This window comes from Ruditapes philippinarum, unplaced genomic scaffold (genome assembly GCF_026571515.1).
Source record: "Ruditapes philippinarum isolate M1 unplaced genomic scaffold, ASM2657151v2 ctg6999_1_1_1_1, whole genome shotgun sequence".
Taxonomy (NCBI): Eukaryota; Metazoa; Mollusca; class Bivalvia; order Venerida; family Veneridae; genus Ruditapes; species Ruditapes philippinarum.
Genome location: NW_026857673.1, coordinates 1 through 19,544, shown reverse-complemented (window position 1 = coordinate 19,544; position 19,544 = coordinate 1). Strand labels below are relative to the sequence as shown.

Sequence of the window (19,544 nt, the reverse complement as noted above, 5' to 3'; positions counted from 1 at the left end):
ACCTTAAACATGAATTATTTTAATCTTTCAGGGCCTTAAAAAACCATATAATCCTATAATTGGCGAGACATACAGGTGTTACTGGCATCATCCGAACACCAACAGTCGTACATTCTACATCGCAGAGCAACTGTCCCATCATCCACCAGTAACTGGCTTCTATGTCTCAAATAGAAAAGACGGTTTTAATATATCTGGAAGTATTCTGGCCAAGTCTAAATTTTATGGTAAGAAGTTATGAGGAAAAAATTTTGTTTATGGTCATCATTGGGACTTTCTAAAACTAAACAACACCTTAGTGCAGTAATAGGTTTAACTACTATCAAATTATATACTGTAAAATCATTATTATTCGTGGGGCACGAATTTTCGTGGTTTTCGTGGGTAGGTCAATCCACGAATTTAAGATCCGACGAACTTTTATCCCAACAAATACTTCTTACCCTGTCTCTGTTCTATATATTACAAACATGCGTCGGCTCTTTTCCGGCCGATATTTCGTGAAATGGATGTAAGTACAGACAGATAACCAGGTTAGTGACATATTAAATCCGTTTGCAATATTTAAGAAACTTGAAAGAAAACTCGATTATAAATATGTCCTCAATTTACTGTCACAAATATCGCATATACATACTTGAACGGTGTAGTCTACTAGTAACAAGAAGACTTGACATAATCGAGTAAATATGGGAACCCAGGCAGTGCAATAATTAGCGCTAATAAAAATTGTCAGTTTGCTCTTATTAATTAAAAAAAAGTCTTTGATATTAATGTCGTAAGTACACAAAACTATAAAAAAATACGATCGCTAAAACAGTTTTATTGTACTTTCCTTGTTGTTTTTAAATGCTCCAGTTTATATGAATTTTAATCAGTATTTGTGCGAATGCTATTCCGTAAACATCAAAGACGCCACCGACTTTTACAAGATCCACATATACTCGTGTTACTTACCGAGAATAATTTATATGCATGTAAATTTACACAGTCGCTGTGACGTTGCGTGTAGTTACTGTCAAATATGTTAAGTGTAAACTTTTAAACTCGCTGGTTAAAACGTGCCAGGTGTCGTATAAATTATGCGATGTTTACATCGGCGAATTACAGGGGCAGTGTGTCCAATGGAGGTGCATATCATGTCACATATATGTGTTAATTGCAGTCAATTATCGGCAGTAACTGTGCTGTATTAGAGTTATGCCCAGAGGCAAGGATTAAATTTATTGACAACCGCTGTGTGACAAGTAAAGATATGTACATGTTGTAAGTAAAAATTTTTTGGCGATTAAGATTACTTTGTATTAGGTTAATGAATTTTTTAACAAGAAAATGAAAATTCACGAATTTAAGAACCCACGAAAATGCCCGTTTTGATAAAACCACGAACTTTTATGCCCACGAATATAAGTGAATTCGCAGTAAGTAGTTAACCCGTTACTGCTCTAAGGTGACAAGATAAAAATTTATAGTACTGATTATCAAAAATTCTGAACTACAATTCTTTAATTTGGATTTAGAATTTGTTAAATACAGTTGTAGAAGAGTATGTAAGGATAGATAAATAAACACATTCTATTTACTAACTGTTAATCACTAGATACCAGAATTAGTGTTAGATTATTTTACAGAGAAAAAGATAAAGCCTTTAAAACATTATGAATCCATGGCTGACAATAATTGATGTATAAGTATTACAAAAAAAGACTTAAAAACATCAATGACTAACAATTATTGTTGTGTATTTCAGGAAACTCATTATCAGCCCTTCTAGACGGTACAGCTAAACTTTCCTTTCTCAAGAGAGGTGAAGATTACTATATAACCATGCCTTATGCTCATTGTAAAGGTACGTAACTCTTTCCGATTCATACTTTATTTTATCACTCCCATATTTTCGGCAGTTTTCAGGGCCTTAAATGAATGTCCTCGAGTGTTACTTATAATGCAAAGTTTGCATGTTCTCGATTTGAAATTATACATCAGTCAGTAGAAATATTTAAAAAAAAAGAAAAGTTGTATTCAAGTCAGCAAAGTGTTCCAGATGATTTTTTAGCTCATTTGTTTTGAATAAAAAGTAGAGCTATATGGTCGCTGTGTCCTTGTCATCGTTGAGGAAATTTAATGTAGCCCATTATTAAGTTATCAACAAGAAATCTGGAATGCTTGCTTATCCTGACAAGGTGCAGCTGTGACTTGTTGGACGAGGGGCATTATTCTGAAAGCTGTATTTTTGAAGTTATACCCCTTTTATCTTTGATTTTTTTATCAGAATTGCTTATTTTGATCAAGGAGTGTTTACACTGCATAAGATGCTCTTGTTAATTTTCATCACATGAAAGACCTGTATGTCTTCCCTAGTTATCTTTGAGTCATGCAAATTTTTTAAATTAAAGTTAAAAAATGAAATACAAGAATACATGTATGTTTGAATTTCATTGACCTATTAATTGAAATCTTGCAGGATATGATCTTGTGATTGCCATACCAGCATGTCTGTTGTTTTTTTATCATTTTAATATAAAATGGAATGATATCTGTTTTCAGGGATATTAATAGGAACGTTAACAATGGAAATGGGAGGTAAAGTCAGTATATCTTGTCCAAAAACAGGGTACAGATGTGATCTGGAATTTAAACTCAAGGTAAGGTTGACTTTTTAAAGCAGTATATCTAATTTATTGTAGGTCGAACATGCAATAAAATAGGGAGAGGAACTATGTAAGTTTTCTTTTGTTCTAATCCCTTTCAATTTTATGTAACAATTATATACATATACAATGTAATATGTGTAAATATTGAAATAGATATGTTTAAACTTAATGATAATATAATTATATATATGGGTGGAACCTGAGGAAAGTTGTCATATGACCTTCACAGTGTTATATCATAACTTGAAAGCAAACACACAACCAAAAAAGGTTGTACCGGTAAAATCTGGAAAATTACCTTGTACATGTACAATCATACCTTGGCTGGTTTGAGTTGAGACACAACTGGAAAAATCTTTTATTTTTAAATTTTCATGTGTTTCAGATTTGTTACTCATTGAAATTAATGATAGTTGTTGTTCTGTTAAGTTTACAATACATAAAGATGTTCTATGTAGTAGTTTTATCTGTAAGTTTTGTATTTAACTTTCAGCCATTCCTGGGTATAGGGGAGGCGTCTAACAAGATAGTAGGAAAGTTAAAGATGGGATCAGACACACTGGCACATATAGATGGGCACTGGGACCAGGAAATCTATATCAAAGATAAAGTCACAGGGGTTTGTATTGTATAAATATTCTTGTATCTTTTCATTATTGAATAAAGTTTTAAAGTTTTTTTAAAGGCATTCATTAATGTTTATTTTTCTCTCACCAAAGCACACAGTGCTCAAGGTGACCATGAGATATTATGATCATTCACTGTCACTTTCATTTGAACTATTTAACCACTAGGCCAATATCATCAAAACTTCACGGCCCATTTCTATAAATCTTTTAAATGAGAGCAATACTAGGCCATCATGGCCCTCTTGTTTTTACAACCCTTTTAAATTATTGAAAACTAGGTCAGCAGTGCTTAAAGAATGGCTACATAATTATAAAATAAGTACAGAAATTGTGTAATGATTATATTACTTTTGAGTTTTTAGGGGAGTTTGTATTGTATCCAGGCAATTTCTATTTATTTCAGGAGTCATCATTATTCTTTGCTCCTACGCCAGACGTGAAAGCAGCCAGGTTAAAGAAATACACAGTTCCCATAGAAATACAGACTGACATGGAGTCAGAGAGGTAAACCCTTCTTAATTTATAAGTCTTATTTGTTAAAAGATTCTTTGATAAAATAAAATTGTGATGTCAGAAAACCGTCAAAAATTGCCAAATCATTGCATGACATCACATTTTTAAAATGACATCATTCATTGATTCGGTATTGGATTATTGGATTAATGACATCATAATGCTTTAATTTTGAAAGTTTGTGTATGAGGACTTGCGTAATTTTTTTATCACATTGGCAACATTGCATTATACAATAAAATTGTTTATATTTAAGGTTGTGGAAGAATGTAAGTGATGCTATTATAGCCCAGGACATGCACGGGGCGACACAGGAGAAATTTATACTAGAGGAAAGACAGAGGCAAGAAGCTAAAGAAAGGAAAGCTCAACTGCAGCAGTGGATCCCGAAACTGTTTGAGAGAGACTCAATATCCGGAGACTGGATTTATAAACATATTGAGTAAGTTGTGTATGAATAAATGGTAACTTGTTGGAAAGTTTTTATGTTGTTAATGATGGAGTAAGTTATATTTCAGATAAATGCTTTGTAGGGTTATACTTATGTTTAAATATTTAAGCAGGGTTTTAAATGCAAAAAGGGTTTTAAGTGCAAAATCAAGAAGAAAAAGGTAAATAAGTCTGATTTTTTTTTTGTCTTGAGGTGTCTTTATTATGGTCACTTGTGAGAAAAATTATGTATTAAGACAGTTTTTAGCTCGACTATTCGATAAGAATAAGTAGAGCTATTGTAGTCACCCGGGCGTCGGAGTCGGCGTCTGCGTCGGCGTAACCACTAATGTTAAAGTTTTTGTAATAGTTTAGATATTTTCAAAGTCCATTGGCATATGGCTTTGAAACTTTGCACACTTGTTCACCATCATAACCCCAACCTGTAGACAGGAGGATGTAACTCTATCAAGCATTTTGACAGAATTATGCCCCTTTTTCGACTTAGAATTTATGTTAAAGTTTTTGTAATACCTCAAATATTTTCAAAGTCCATTGACATATGGCTTTGAAACTTTGCACACTTGTTCACCATCATGACCCCAACATGTAGACAGGAGGAGGTAACTCTATCAAGCATTTTGAAAGAATTATGCCCCTTTTTCGACTTAGAATTTACGTTAAAGTTTTTGTAATACCTCAAATATTTTCAATGTCCATTGACATATGGCTTTGAAACTTTGCACACTTATTCACCATCATGACCAAAACATGTAGACAGGAGGAGGAAACTCTATCAAGCATTTTGACAGAATTATGCCCCTTTTTGGACTTAGAATTTACATTAAAGTTTTTGTAATACCTCAAATATTTTCAAAATTCATTGACATAAGGCTTTGAAACATGTTGAAATTTTGTACTCTTCTTTTGGAGCATAATAGGACTCTCTCCAAGGCCTATAACTGTAATATGGATTTAAAGAAAAATTTTGCCTTTTTCTTTACTTAGAAAATTTTACCTTTTAATCTAGGCTTTTTTTACTATCAAGCACTAAGAATAGTCGAGCGTTGCTGTCCTACCGACAGCTCTTGTTTATATAGGTCGAAGTATTATCTTATAAAAGGTATAAGAGGATTAAATGTACAATAACTTAATTCAAATAAAATAAATATTGAAAGAAGTCTTAATAAAATTGACAATAATATGACCTACTAAACAAAAAAACCAAACATAATGAAACTTTATGATTTTAAAAGGCAAATTATGCCTCAGGAGCGAGTTTTTTTCGGCAAACATAAATGTTATTACCTCTTAAAAATGGTTTTAGGTCATGACTCAGTAAATATTGCTGTTACATATAACTCCCTATTTATAAGTTAATGATGACATCAGGTAAAACACATGTTATATTTATTTTAACGTCTGTTCCAGTATGCGACCTTGGGACATCACCAACGACAAGCATCAGTACGAGTCAGAGTATTTAATCTCAACTTGGACAAAACATCGCACCCCAGTTGTACGTACGTTAAGTATAACAAGCTTAGAACAAGTCCCGGACAAATCGTCTACGACAGTTCCCGTTACGAGGCACCCGTCTAAGATTCAGCGACCTTCCATGAAAAGGTTAAAGGTCGTCGGTGAAGAGAGCGGCAGTTCTGCGGCGGAGCTCGACCAGAAACATGACAGTGATTCATCAGAACCCGGTATACGTATGTACATTACTAAAGATAGAAGTGTTGTGTGTCCGTAAATTGTGCGTAAATTGTTTATCAGGATATTAAGTAAATGAAGAATTTGTGTTTTTTGCTGGGGGGAGGGGGGGGGTGACATTTTCCAAGAAATGACCACAAAATTATTTATACTTCATAGAAGACTTGTGGTTGGTCTGTTAAATATGTCTTTCGTTTTTCAAGAAGGTTAGGGAGTATGTTTGAAATAGTGTTGTGTAATATGAAAGTAAAGGATAGTAAATCATGATACAATGTAAAATATGTTGACCTTGCAATGGGAGAATACCTTAACTGTATTTACCATTAAACCAGCTGAATTTGTGCAATGGATTTTTGTGAAGCTTTGAAAATAGAATAGTCTTTTTGAATTTTAAGGGATTTTAGTTACAAAACACAAAAAATTGAGTTACTTATTGTAAAGCTTGCACTGTTATTGTTGGAAAAGGCTAATTACTTACTGTTCCAGCAGGTTTAAGGATAAGTTATATTCTGATTCTGATGTCACTTCAATACTGATTTAAGTTTGGTCTTTTGTATGTCTAACACTTTCTAATATAAACATAAAACTGAAAAGTTGGAAAAAAAAGCAACAGTGTTTTAGGCATATGCTTTATGGTAGACTAATCACAATTATTTTTTTATTTTGAAATCTGATGTATTTTGTTAACAATTTAATTAGTTATAGCAACAGTGCATAACTGTAAAATCAAAGAAGGCATATTTGTCTTAGTGATTATCACTATAATGTCTTGATAAATAAAAAACAGGGCAAGCATTTCAATGATAACAGAACTAGTATGGAATATCTGTCAAGCTGTTTTGCATACATTTGTTTATAGATAATCATTAGCGTAAATTTCAGTCCTTATATATCTTTAATCATTTTACACAGGGAAAAGGGTAAGTCGGTCAGCGTCCAATTCAAGAACTGCCAAGGTGGCTGAAGATACCCTAGCAAAATTATTAGAACCAGTATGTGTATTACAACAAGAAACTAACACTCTTGTACAAACTCTACAAAGACAAGTGGTGTCCTTACAACAAAAACTAGACAACAGAGAGGAGAACTTATTCGGCGGTCAATCTCAGACGTGGATCATTCTCGGTGTCGTACTTCTCTTCCAGACAGTACTTCAGTGGCTTCTCAGATAGCAAGTGATGATTTTAGCAATAATTAATACACTTGTATCATATAGATAAATAAATAATCACAATTTATATCCCAGGGATCCATAGAAATCTCTATGGAGGTTTTTTTTTCCGCACTTCACTTGTTTCAGCATAATAAACTTATAGAACATGTTACTGTAATGTTAAGTTAAACACTCCCATGTTACACAAAATGTATGTTTTGATTTGTTGCCATTATGTTTCAGATTTGCGTTAAAAAGTATAAAGCTATCACTTGCAAGTTATAGATATGAATCTGAGAAACTGTATGACCATGTTGTTTTCATATGTTCAGAGTTTATCCACAGAACACTTCTAATAAAGAGGGGGTTTTTTTTAACAGAAAAAATGTTCCTTCTCATAATATTTTATTGCTATTTTAAGCAAGGTTTTCTGGATGATTGCACACATGCTACTGCTATGGAAATTTACAATCATTTTTAAAAATTAAAAATTTACTAAAGCATTGTAACAGACAGCCCATTATAGCTTTGTACCCTATTATTAGAAGAACTCAGTTGTTGAATAATGTATTGAATGATAACTCAGTTAATAACCTTTACCATTATCTTTTTTAACAACATATATTTTTCAAGCTTCAATCTATTTTCAAGGGGGGGGGGGGGAGGAATCAAATGTCAGGGTATAAGTTCTAATTAAGGGGGAACAGAACTATTTTAGAGTGAACAGTTCTATTTCAGGAGGGACAGGCTTATTTTAGGGGAGACAATCCTATTTCAGGGGGAACAATCCTGTTTCAACGGATAACAAACAGTCCTACTTCAGGGGGGACAGGCCTATTTTAGGGGAAACAATCCTATTTTCAGGGGAAGTAATACTATTTTTGGAAGGAACAGTTCTATTTTAGGGGGAACAATCCTATTTTTGGGGGGACAGTTCAATTTCAGGGGAAACAATCATATTTTTGGAAGGAAGAGTCCTATTTTAGGGAAACATTCTCATTTCTGGGGGATATGATGCAATTCACACAAGGCTGTAGAATTATTTTTTTCTGATAAAGCAAGGCAAAAGGACTATTGATATTATATTACTCTGTGCATATATTTAAGACAAAACATGGACACAAACTTAGTAAAGATCTCAATATACACTAGATTCATCGTGTGATGAAACATAATGTTATACAATATAATATCATGCTATGTGATGATATAACATTATGTTATGTGACCCTGTAACTTCATTTTATGTGACCGTAAAACATTGTGTTTTATGTGACAAGATCAAGCCATGTTAGTTAAGATACATTATGTGATTAACCCATGTTGTAATATGAAATTGTGTTGCAATGTCGTATTATGTGATTCAACCTCAATGTAATACGAAAACGTAACCTCATTTTATATGACCTAATATCACTGGTTCTATTTTTTTTTCTTTTCTTTTTTTGAGACTTTAAAGGTCATGTGTGTTCAGTTAAAACATTTGATTCCTCAGGGTTTCATATTGAAATATTTTATATGCAGATAAATGTAACTCACTTTAGTGAACAAAGATCCCATACTATTAGATATGATTTCTTTTTTATTTGAAGTAAGAAATGCTTTTTATCATTGCTGAGGTTAGTTTTATACGATGACATACATTTCTTACCATTGCTTCAAGAAAGGTTTTGCTTTTATTTAGTGAATGGTGGTCTTACATACATATCCGTTGGTAACACAAAGGTGCGTAGGTGTCTGATTAAATAATCTGTCTCTGACTTGGATACAAACTCACAATCTGTAGCTGAGTGGTTAGGGTCGTTGACTTCAAATCACTTGCCCTTGACCGCTGTATGTTCTAATCCCATCACGGCTTTGAATTCTTTCATGTGAGGAGGTATCCAGTTACTTTACGGAATGTCAGTGAATCTACTAGGGTGCCCGCTCGTGCCTTAACTAATGCATGGAAAGGCACCCGAGGTATTTCTTTGCCAGTAAAGCTTGAAAGTCGCCTTTTATTGTGTTGGTGTGAAGTTTAACAAAACAAAATGCTAGCATTGTAGGCAATCAAGCCAAAAAATCTGTTTTCTGACACAAGTCTTTAAAGGTTGTACCTTTATATATCAAGATAGTTATGCACTTTCAGGTGACAGTTTGGTTAATCAGTGTTCTTAGGTTCTTGTACTTACCCTGTTTGTCATCTGTAACTAGAATGTGTTCTAATCAGCAGTGTATGTCATTTGACCTTATTATTTGAGTTTTGTGACTGATTAATATTTATATAGAAATGTATGATGTTTTTAAACCATATGTTTTACTTTAGGATTATAATACAATACAAATATAAAAAAGCATTAAGCACCTCTATATGCTATGATTATAGGATTTTTCTTCCTGTTGTTAGCTTTCATTTGTTATAATTTGTTTAAGAATAGTTGTTAGGCCCATATATCTGAATGATTGAAATATTAAGATGTTTACATGTACATGTGAAGATATTAAAAATGTTTACATGTATATGTGAAGAGAACTGTCATGTAAAAGTGGTTTGTGAATTTATTGTTTTATGTAAGAATCAATTAATCTGTCTCTCTCTCTATACTCAGGAATATATTTATGTTTCCCCCATTCTATAACATTATGATTTAGGCAAGGTGTTGTAATATGTTACCCTGATTTTTGTTTTTTATGTGAATTAATTGATTCACCCATTAGGAGCTGTTACAAAGCAATTTTCAAATTCCATGAAAAACAACATTCAGAAGAAAACCATATACTGGAATTTATGTGAAAAAAAATTTATATTCCATTAAGACGACTTTAAATAGGAAACAGTATACTTATGTGTAGAATAAATTGCAATTGTAAAGTCAGAAACAAACCATGGATTTTGTTGAAATTACAAAGTGGGGCATAGATGACTGATGAGTGGTTAAGTTTGTTGACTTCAAACCACATGCCCTTCACCGCTGTGGGTTTGAGTCCCTTTAGGGACTTTGAATGCTTTAATGTGAGCTATGTGGCAGGCTTATGAAACCTCAGTGGATCTACTTGGGTGTCTGAAATAATGCACGAGGATCACCACCATTAAGTCAGGAAAGTTGTCTTTTGACGGTTTCAGCGTTGGTGTGACTTTATAACAAACACACAAATCATAGTGAAGTGTGCTGTAAATTATATGAAATTTTCACAAGTCAAGCAAAAATATTGACTTTTATGACAATTACATTATTAATCTAAAACAGACAATCATTTCTGCTAGTGCTAATTTTTGTATTTTTGGGTAGGGGTAAACGTAAACTGCTTGCTTTCTTGTTGGATTAATAAAGATGCATTTATGTTCTACACTTTACTTTTTTGCGAGGAGGCCAAAATTTTGCCCTATCAACATTTCTGTCCAATAACCAAGGTGATAAATATTTACCAATTTCTTCTTTCAGTTCTGTTAAGTTTATAATGGTAATCTAGATACTTGGGGTAAACATTTTTTTTTTATTTTTTTTGAGAAATTAGTAAAATTTCATCCCCAGCAAAAATTTCTGATTTTTACAAAATATTCATCTGAAACCTTTATTCTTTTACATATTTCTTTCTAGCCTTACCAAGTGTTGTGTTGTTGTTGTTTTTTTTTCCTGAACAAAATCAATTGAACTTCATACACTAATTTGCTCATATTTGTATTTAGTTATAGAAAATAATGTTGTTTATTACTGTTTGTTTTATTTGATTTGTGCAATACATTGTAGTTGTTCATTCATTTTGAAATCAAATGGATCTAAATATGTTGTTTTTTTCCTATGATATTTATTTGATGGTGTTTGGGATCATTATAAAGCAATGATATTATTATATATTTTGTTTTTGTACAATTAGTACTTTTGTTTGGTTTACAAACTGAGTTTGCATTTTAACCATTTAAAATACAGTGGCTGCTGTACTAGAAGAACTTTCCTAAGCTTACCAAGATAGAGCCATACTTTTTGTATTTGTAGAAGAATATGCAAGGTTTTACCTTTTCACAAACCCTGTATAAAAAACTAATATTATTCTGGTAATAAAATCATAATGAACATATGTACTAATTTACCTGGTCTGTTAACATACTCAATTTACTAATAAAAATGTGTTATTTTGTCTCTTACTGGCCAATATGAACAAAGAATATCCAATATATGAATCATCCCTCAACAATCCTGCCAGGACATAGGATTATAGGTTTAAAATCAAAATTCAAAAAAAAAAAAAAGAATAAATTCAGGGGGGTGGGGTAGTGTCTGGAAGGGTAAAGATTGATGATCTCAAATCATTATACATGTACTAGACAAGTTTTTGCTATAAATAGAGCTAATTTGAACAATTTTAATAAAAAAGTTCCACAAAATGCATATAATTGAATGGGCGCTGTATTTCAACAATTTTTTTAGCTCACCTGTCACAAAGTGACAGGGTGAGCTTTTGTGATCGCTTTTCGTCCCTAGTCCGTCCGTCCATAAACTTTTGCTTTAAATGACATCTCCTCATAAACCACAAGGCCAATTTCATCCAAACTTCACAGGAATGTTCCTTTGGTGGTCACCTTTAAAAATTGTTCAAAGAATTTAATTCCATGCAGAACTCTGGTTGCCATGGCAACCGAAAGAAAATCTTTAAATATCTTCTTTTAAACAACCCTAAGAGCTAGAGCTTAGATATTTGGCATGAAACATCTTCTAGTGAGTGTCTACCAAGTTTGTACAAATAAAAGCCCTGGGGTCAAAATTGGCCCCGCCCCAGGGGGTCATTGATTTTCCCTATGTGCATATAGTAAAAACTTAAGAAATCTTCTTTTAAAGAACTCAAATAGCTAGAGCTAAGATATTTAGCATGAAACATGTTCTTATGGGTGTCTACCAAGTTTGTTCAAATAAAAGCCCTGGGGTCAAAATTGGCCCCGCCCAAGGGGGTCATTGATTTTCCCTATATGCATATAGTAAAAACTTAAAAAATCTTCTTTTAAAGAACCCAAAGAGCAAGAGCTAAGATATTTAGCATGAAACATTTTCTAGTGAGTGTCTACCAAGTTTGTTCAAATAAAAGCCCTGGGGTCAAAATTGGCCCCGCCCCAGGGGGTCATTGATTTTCCTTATATGCATATAGTAAAAACTTAAAAATCTTCTTTGAAAAAACCCAAATAGCTAGAGCTTAGTTATTAAGCATGAAACATCTTTTAGTAAATATCTACAAATTTTGTTCAAATAAAAGCTGGGGGGTCAAAACTGGCCCTGCCCAAGGGGTGTCATTTTTTTTAACTATATGTGTATAGTAAAAACTTAAAAAATCTTCTTTTAAAAAACCCAATGAGCTAGAACTTAGATGTTTAGCATGAAACATCTTCTTATGGGTGTCTACCAAGTCTGTTCAAATAAACAAATGAAAGCCCTTGGGTTAAAATTGGCCGGGGGGGGGGGCTATTACAGGTGAGCGACCTCAGGGCCATCATGGCCCTCTTGTTCATTTATTATAATAGGCCAATGTGAACAAATATGACACATTTTGTTATTTAATTGCTCTATTAAGTTTGCATTTTGTTAATTAATTGCTCTATTAAGTATGATAATTATGATGATAACAATAATGTGTCATTTTGAACTGTGAAGGAACAATGATGGTATTATACAGATTTTGATATTTTGTTGTTAACCAGAACAAATGCAATGTATATTGCTCTTTAATTATGTGTTTCATACTCAAGAATTTTATGATCAAATTAAATCTTCATTTGTTGAACATAACTTTTTTGATATATTACATAAATTGCATGTTTAGACACAAAATTTAGTTACATTCTGTTACTGAACTTTGGGAAGGGATTCAGGTCAGTCCATTACTGTATGTAGGGTAAGTCCACTACTGAATGTAGGGTCAGTCCATTGCTGTATGTTGGGTAAGTTTCTAACAGTTTGTAGGGTCATTCCACTTCTTAATGTAGGACTAGTCCATTGCCATAGGGTCAGTCCACTACTTCATGTAGGATAAGACCATTAATGTATGTAGGGTCAGTCCTCTACTATACCTAAGGTCAGGTCATTACTATAGTTAGTATGTCCCCAAATAAATATATGGTCAGTCCACTACTGTGTGTAGGTCTATTCCTTTACTTTGTGTTGGGCCAGTCCGCTACTGTAAGTAGGGTCACACCATAACTGTATGTAGCGTCAGTCCTTTACTATATGTAGGGTCAGGTCATTTCTGTATGATGGGCTAATCCACTAATGTATGTAGGGTGGGTCCATTACTGTATGTAGAGTCGGACTCGGTCCACTAATGTATGTGGGGTTGGTCTATTACTGTTTTATATGATGATTTACAACATTATACTGTACATGTACATGTATCGCGTAATACATATTATGACATTATTTTCAATATTCAATTATTTTAGAATGATAAAGACCTATTTAATACCAATATGAGATCAGGTTTGAAATATAAATGAAATAACAAGTGTTTTAACTTGTTTATATTCACTGTTATTTAGTTACATATTCCCTGATCTTTAATTTATAGCATTGATTAATAAATGCATAATGTGTATAATTATATAAGAATACATAAATATGTTTGTAACATATGACTGTTATATAATATCTTGTTAAGCAATGTTGATTAAAAATTGTACATAATATGGAACCTGTGCAATAAAACAGTTAAAACAAAGAAACAGAAAACGTTTTCTTTTATTGTTAGGGACGTCAGAAATTAATATGACCAATATTCTGGAGAAGAGGCAAGGCTATGTTTCATATTGTTTTGATAATGGATTCAGAGCATGTAAAATGCTTTTCGTGCAATTAAAACAGTGTTGAACTTGAATTTTTTGTCAGGACATGCCATTTGATCTTCCATTTGAAATGCTTAAATCAATGTAAATTCGTAACTTTACCAATGGTAATTAGCAGACACTGTACAGCATTGCCTAGTAGCACTCTATAAAAGTTTATGAATCATGCGCACATAGGGTCAAAATGCATTTAGATGAAGTTTAATGAATCGGTCTCTTCCCTAACTGAAATTATTTTTGATTATTCAAACAAAGTGTCATACGGGCGTATATAGCCCCCGCCATAGCGTTGCACTTTTGATTCTTTCAATTGAACGTTGATGAAATAATGCACGGAGATGCATCAGAGATCTTCCGCAATCGGGCCAAATCAACACCTATTTGGTCAACTCGTCCCCTGCTTTTGGTGAACGAGTCAACTCGTCCCTGATATGGTCTAACTTGTTTTTCTTGCAAGCACTTCTAGAATTCATATTACGAGAGAAAGTGAGAATAATTCGCTAACAAAGGTACAATTTATCCTACCTGAAAGACAAACAATGTGCATGTATATAAATTCCGTGGCTCTACTGGACTTCCAGTGTATGACACTCATTTCTTCACCAAAGGGTAAGGATGGGAATGAGAAACTGAAATGTGGAAAAAGGGAAGACAATTTATGAATAGTTTGACAATCCAACACCACTTGAAAGAGGATGTCTATATAAGTTCCATGGTTCTGGTAACTGACCTACCACTGTATGACATGGCAGTTTTACTCCTACACCAAAGACAAACATGGTCATTCGAAGGATTTGAATGACAAACTAAGATGTGGTTAAAAGAAGTTGTTGTTTGTTTTTTGTTTTGTTTTTTTTTAATTTAACGCAACTGGTCATAAGTCTTAAATATTTCATCAAATATAAATAATAATAGTGGTAAATATAAAAGAGAGCCATAATATTATAGTGACCTTTATGTTACTAGTAGTAAACAATGCCTGTTTCAGATAGAATTGTAGAGAAAAATAAACAACTTTTTTGTGTTCATATAATTACACAGGTCTTACACAATTGATAAAAAGTTGTTATTAACCAAAAGTATTTAACATAAACGAGTAGAAGCATTGTACAGCATGACATGACGTCAGACATATCAATTGTCACAAGAAGGCTTGACGCTGTGTATTGTTCATAGCAACAAAAACAGTCGCGAAGTCCTATCAAGTAAAAGAAGGTTTAAATTTAGCTTTAACTTCCTTATTAAAAGCAGTAATTTAACACCGAATCATTTAAATTTGAGACCACCACAATCTCCATTCACGTCGCTTTAATAGTAAATACATTGAATTTCCATGACTGCTTTTAAATTGATCTGTATGAAACATAAAAGAATAATCTGAATGTGATTTCATGAAATGATAATTAATCTTAAAACTTCTGAACGTAAAAAGGTATGTTCGCACACAATACCATCGTATAGTACGCGTACCTGTATAGGAGGAACTTTGTTAATTTGACATTGAATATGAAATACATAAAAGGATCACCGTCATATTTTGGATGTCAAAATCTTTCTTAAATACAGGAAGTATGAAGGTTCTTATGTAATGAAGATGTTATGGTCAGGATAAAGGTTGGACGACCATTGACCAGGATGCCAGATGCGACAATTACAACATTTATTTCCGTTTATAGATAAGAGGGGGAAAGAATAACTTAATGTCAACAACAAAAAATATTTTCGCGTTAAAACTACCTTACAAAACCACCAGGGTGCATATTGTTTTTGGATTGCTTTGTGATCTCACATAATCGTAAAAATTTAAATCCAACAGTAAATCACATTATGTAGCAACATACCATACCGTTATATACAAATCTCAAATTAAATTTTCATCATCTGCACTGTTCTCTGTCGTCACACTTTCACTATCTTCATCACAAACCTGGTTTTCTTCAAATGTTAGAGCTGCTAGCATACGATCTTTTAAGTTCGGATCATTAACACTAGCCGTAATATGACTATTGACATATTTCTTTAAGTTTTCCGACATATCGTTTTCATCAATCTGGCCGTATGTAAAAAGTAGCAGATAATTACCGTTACAGAGAAATGCTTTGGTAATAATGGCACTCAGGATGTATTGCCAGACTTCATCTTCCAAAACTTCCTTCGATACGATAAAGATCACATGCCTTGCTTTATTTAGTCTAGTTTCTATGCCCATCCTAATATCTTCGCCAAACACAAAGTCGTCTTTTAGAACACTAGCTTTCTGGTTACTCTCTCGAAGAAATGGTATGATGGTTTGCCTTGCAAGTTGGTGTAATTCGTCATTTTCTTCGGGAAAAACTATAAAGATGTCACGTTCTCTTTCATTAGAGTTTTCTTGGATAGTGTTCGCTGTGAGCCGATGTTTTTGTTGCGTTAAGTGCAAATTGTTTGCTCCAACATCCTCAAAATCTATTCCGCTATCATTAGTTTCCGGATTGTGATTTAGACGTTTTTGAGGAGGCATAAGAAAGGCTATACTTTTATGCAATAGCAATGAATCCATTTTGATGAATCTACCACTTTTTACAAATAAACGCATATTTTCCTCCGTATATTTATCCCGAAACTCTTTGTCTAAGATAAGTATAATTGAGCCCAAATTACTTTTGAGACCTCGTTCAGAAGTAATATTCCATAAAGCTGCTATTAAGTCGTTATTCAAACTGTTTCTTGTTAAGCAGAATATTTTTACTTTTGAATTACAAATCAACTTTTTTATACCATCGATAAATGTAAATCCAATTATAGAGTCGTCGTAAATGTCGGCTACATCATAGCCTAAGTCTTTCAGGGGACTTTTGACGTTTTTGTTGACAAAGTTTTCGTCCTTTTTGTCGTACAAAACAACACAATCATACCTTAAATTGTACTCATAATTGTTACGTCTATAAAATAGTTTTATTCCAAATATCATATAAAGCAAAACCCTGACCGTAAACCGTTGGAAATAGATAGTGAGAGACAAAACAAGAATAATAAACACAAAGGATCCAATAATGGTTGCCGGGAATATCACGTGTTCTGCAATACTAAGGGTTTCAACCTCCTGGCATACAAACACGGAATCTGGAGTGGTTACAAATGTATTAACCCTCTTTGTATAGTCTGTACATTCTATAGTGTTCCAATCGTTAACAGGACAAGATTTATCGAGTAACCAGGCTTTCATCCATTTTGTGTGACAGTCACACTTTAAAGGATTCTTAGCTAAATATAGCCTTTTAATGCCCGTGTATCTTATTTGTACCGGAAGTGACGTAAAGTGATTGCTTTCTATGTTCAAAACAGCAACATTTTGTAACTTTGACGCAGTTAATGGTTTAATGTGAGTCAGTTTGTTTTCAGAAACGTCCAAAACCGACACGTTTACGAAATAGTCCCTTTCGTCTAGACTAAGCAAACTTGTGTTCTTGAACCATAATTCCAAAGGTTCTTTTGGCATTACGGGCGGTAATATCGTCATATTGATATTCCGACAGTCGACAATCCATGAACTTAAATCGTATCTAACATAGCAGACACACTCTCTCGGACAGTTAGTAACATTGATAGGGCAATAGATATCTCGGTCTGTAAGGCTAGTTACTTTTCGCCCTTTAAGTTCTTCTGGGTATTCACATACCCAATCCAACTTAAATTCCTTTGTATCTTTAATTAAAAAGAGAAGTCTAATGGAATAAAGTCTGCAGTTACATTTAAATGGGTTTCCATCGCCTTTAATGCTGAATGACTTAAACAGCTGCAAAATTTTCATAAAAGTCTGATTTTTTACATTTAAATCCAAGTGAATATCTTTAATGTTACTGAAGGATAAATCAAGGAGCGGTCGTTGAAGGAACTCTCTTTCGCCTTTTGTTCTTGACGATAACTGTCTGCGTTCCAAGTTCTCGTACATAAAATCATAGATATTAATATCGTTGGCCAGATCTAATAAACTTTCTCCCGTAATGTCGCTTTTATGCATATCAATCATTTCAATACTTGCTCCGTAGAAAGGCATAACTGGGATTGTCTTAATTGGATTCGAAAACAAGAACAATAATTTAAGAGAGCCTATCTGTTCTTTCAGGAATCCATGCGGTAATGCCGACAGTCTGTTATTTTCAAGATGAAGTTCTTGTAGAAATGGTTGATTTTTCAACAGGTTTCGATCTAGCGAAGACAGTTTATTGTCTGACAGGTCTAGAAATAACAGATGACGTTGATCTTCAAAAATGTTAACTGGAAGAGTCTTCAGTTGATTATGCTGTAAATTGATGTCTTTTATATCTGAGAGGTTTTTGAACAGGAGTTCATTTATTTCAGTCATCGTATTGTTAGAAATGTCTACACTGTTCAGTCCAATTACATTTCTAAATATTTCACTTTGATTGGAGATAAAATTTGCATTGTTTATGACAATGTTTGAAATCATTCCTGTCAGGCGTATCATATTAACAATTTCCGAGTTGTATATTTGAATTTTTCTTCCTATGCTAGTTCCTGATACATTCATATAGGTCTCATACGATGTAAATGATCTGATATTTGTCGAATTGACAAAATAATGAGTCCATGGAAACGTAAGTTGTGTGGACAAATCAATGTTATTTAGTTGTAACGCTTGGACCCCCGGAAACCTTTTGGTCAAAGATTCCGCTTTTATACTTGACTGATTCGTCGCACAGGCTTCTAGTTGTAAAGTATTTACCTTTTCAAATATCTCTTCGCAAAATTCCCAGAAAAACTTTGCCTCAGACACACAGTTTATTTTCGAATGAATTATTCGTATTTGCTTAGTAAAAGTACACTTTACTATCTGTGACGGGACATGTATCAAGGAATCATTGCTTTGAACAATCGACCAAATAGTTCCATACTTTGTAAACAAAGACAAATCCTCCAAATAAACAGAGCATCTCGCAAACACCAGCGCAACATATAATTTTGTATGGTCGTAAGTTGTGTCAAAAGTTATCTTCGTGAAAAAATGTACCGATACTTTTTTGGCGCAGTAAAACTGAATTTCTTTCAGTAGGACTCCTCTCTTTTCATTTTCTTCATGCGTATTTTTAGGGATCAACTCAAACACAAAATCTAAATCGATATAACAATTTTCTTGATTTCCTTCTAAAAAGTAAACCATGGAGCCATCAGGGGCAAACATGGATCCGTCCAATTCCTTTTCATTGTTGAATTGTGAGGTAAACTGGCAAAGGTTGCTTCCCAAAACGCCTCCGCACAAACAAATCGTAAACAAACAGAATGTCCAATGTTCTGTCTCCATGTTTTTTTTATTCACGGAAAGCAATGAAGACGAATCAATGTGCAACTGAAAAATAAATTTTAGCGCGTATTTTCTAACAAAACAATTTCATAGGTTCCACATTCGATGGTGCAAAAAATAAATTCCTGTTTAAAAGTCAATACAAAATTTTAAGTGTAAGATCTAAATAGTTAGCAATTTAGGTCAAAAGTATTTTGCGGGACATCTTTAAAAACATAAGGGTCGGTGGGATATATAAAAATATAAATAATTTTTTTACAACTGTTCTGACCGCGAAGATAATTTGTAACGGACGTTAATTCCCGGTCGTGTGTTTTTACAGCTTTGTAGGCTATCACACCTCCTTTTT

At 33.3% G+C, this 19,544-nt stretch overlaps 2 protein-coding genes across 12 annotated transcripts in view; one reads left to right on the top strand and one right to left on the bottom strand.

Moving 5' to 3' along the window:
• The window catches only part of LOC132750564 (oxysterol-binding protein-related protein 8-like), a 93,775-nt gene extending 79,995 nt beyond the window's left edge, over window positions 1-13,780 (top strand). For 7 of the 11 annotated variants that reach the window (XM_060740560.1, XM_060740561.1, XM_060740563.1 and 4 more), the window contains 8 exons: window positions 32-227; window positions 1,751-1,849; window positions 2,548-2,645; window positions 3,148-3,273; window positions 3,687-3,787; window positions 4,053-4,238; window positions 5,657-5,937; window positions 6,851-11,692. In XM_060740560.1, coding sequence (XP_060596543.1) covers window positions 32-227; window positions 1,751-1,849; window positions 2,548-2,645; window positions 3,148-3,273; window positions 3,687-3,787; window positions 4,053-4,238; window positions 5,657-5,937; window positions 6,851-7,110 — 1,347 coding nt within the window. In that variant the 3' untranslated portion in view covers window positions 7,111-11,692. Of the gene's footprint in view, window positions 1-31; window positions 228-1,750; window positions 1,850-2,547; window positions 2,646-3,147; window positions 3,274-3,686; window positions 3,788-4,052; window positions 4,239-5,656; window positions 5,938-6,850 lie in introns of all 11 variants that reach the window. The other 4 variants (XM_060740556.1, XM_060740562.1, XM_060740559.1 and 1 more) reach the window with 2 other exon arrangements.
• Window positions 13,781-14,851: 1,071 nt separating this feature from the next.
• LOC132750563 (protein toll-like) lies at window positions 14,852-19,274 on the bottom strand. Its single transcript, XM_060740555.1, has one exon. It carries the CDS (start codon window positions 19,193-19,195, stop codon window positions 15,755-15,757), a length of 3,441 nt encoding a protein of 1,146 aa, XP_060596538.1. The 5' UTR covers window positions 19,196-19,274; the 3' UTR covers window positions 14,852-15,754.
• Between the last annotated feature and the right edge of the window lie 270 nt (window positions 19,275-19,544).

What these genes read in the sequence shown, in the direction of transcription:
- LOC132750563 (XM_060740555.1), bottom strand. Translation starts at nt 19,195, where the DNA reads ATGGAGACAGAACATTGGACATTCTGTTTGTTTACGATTTGTTTGTGC.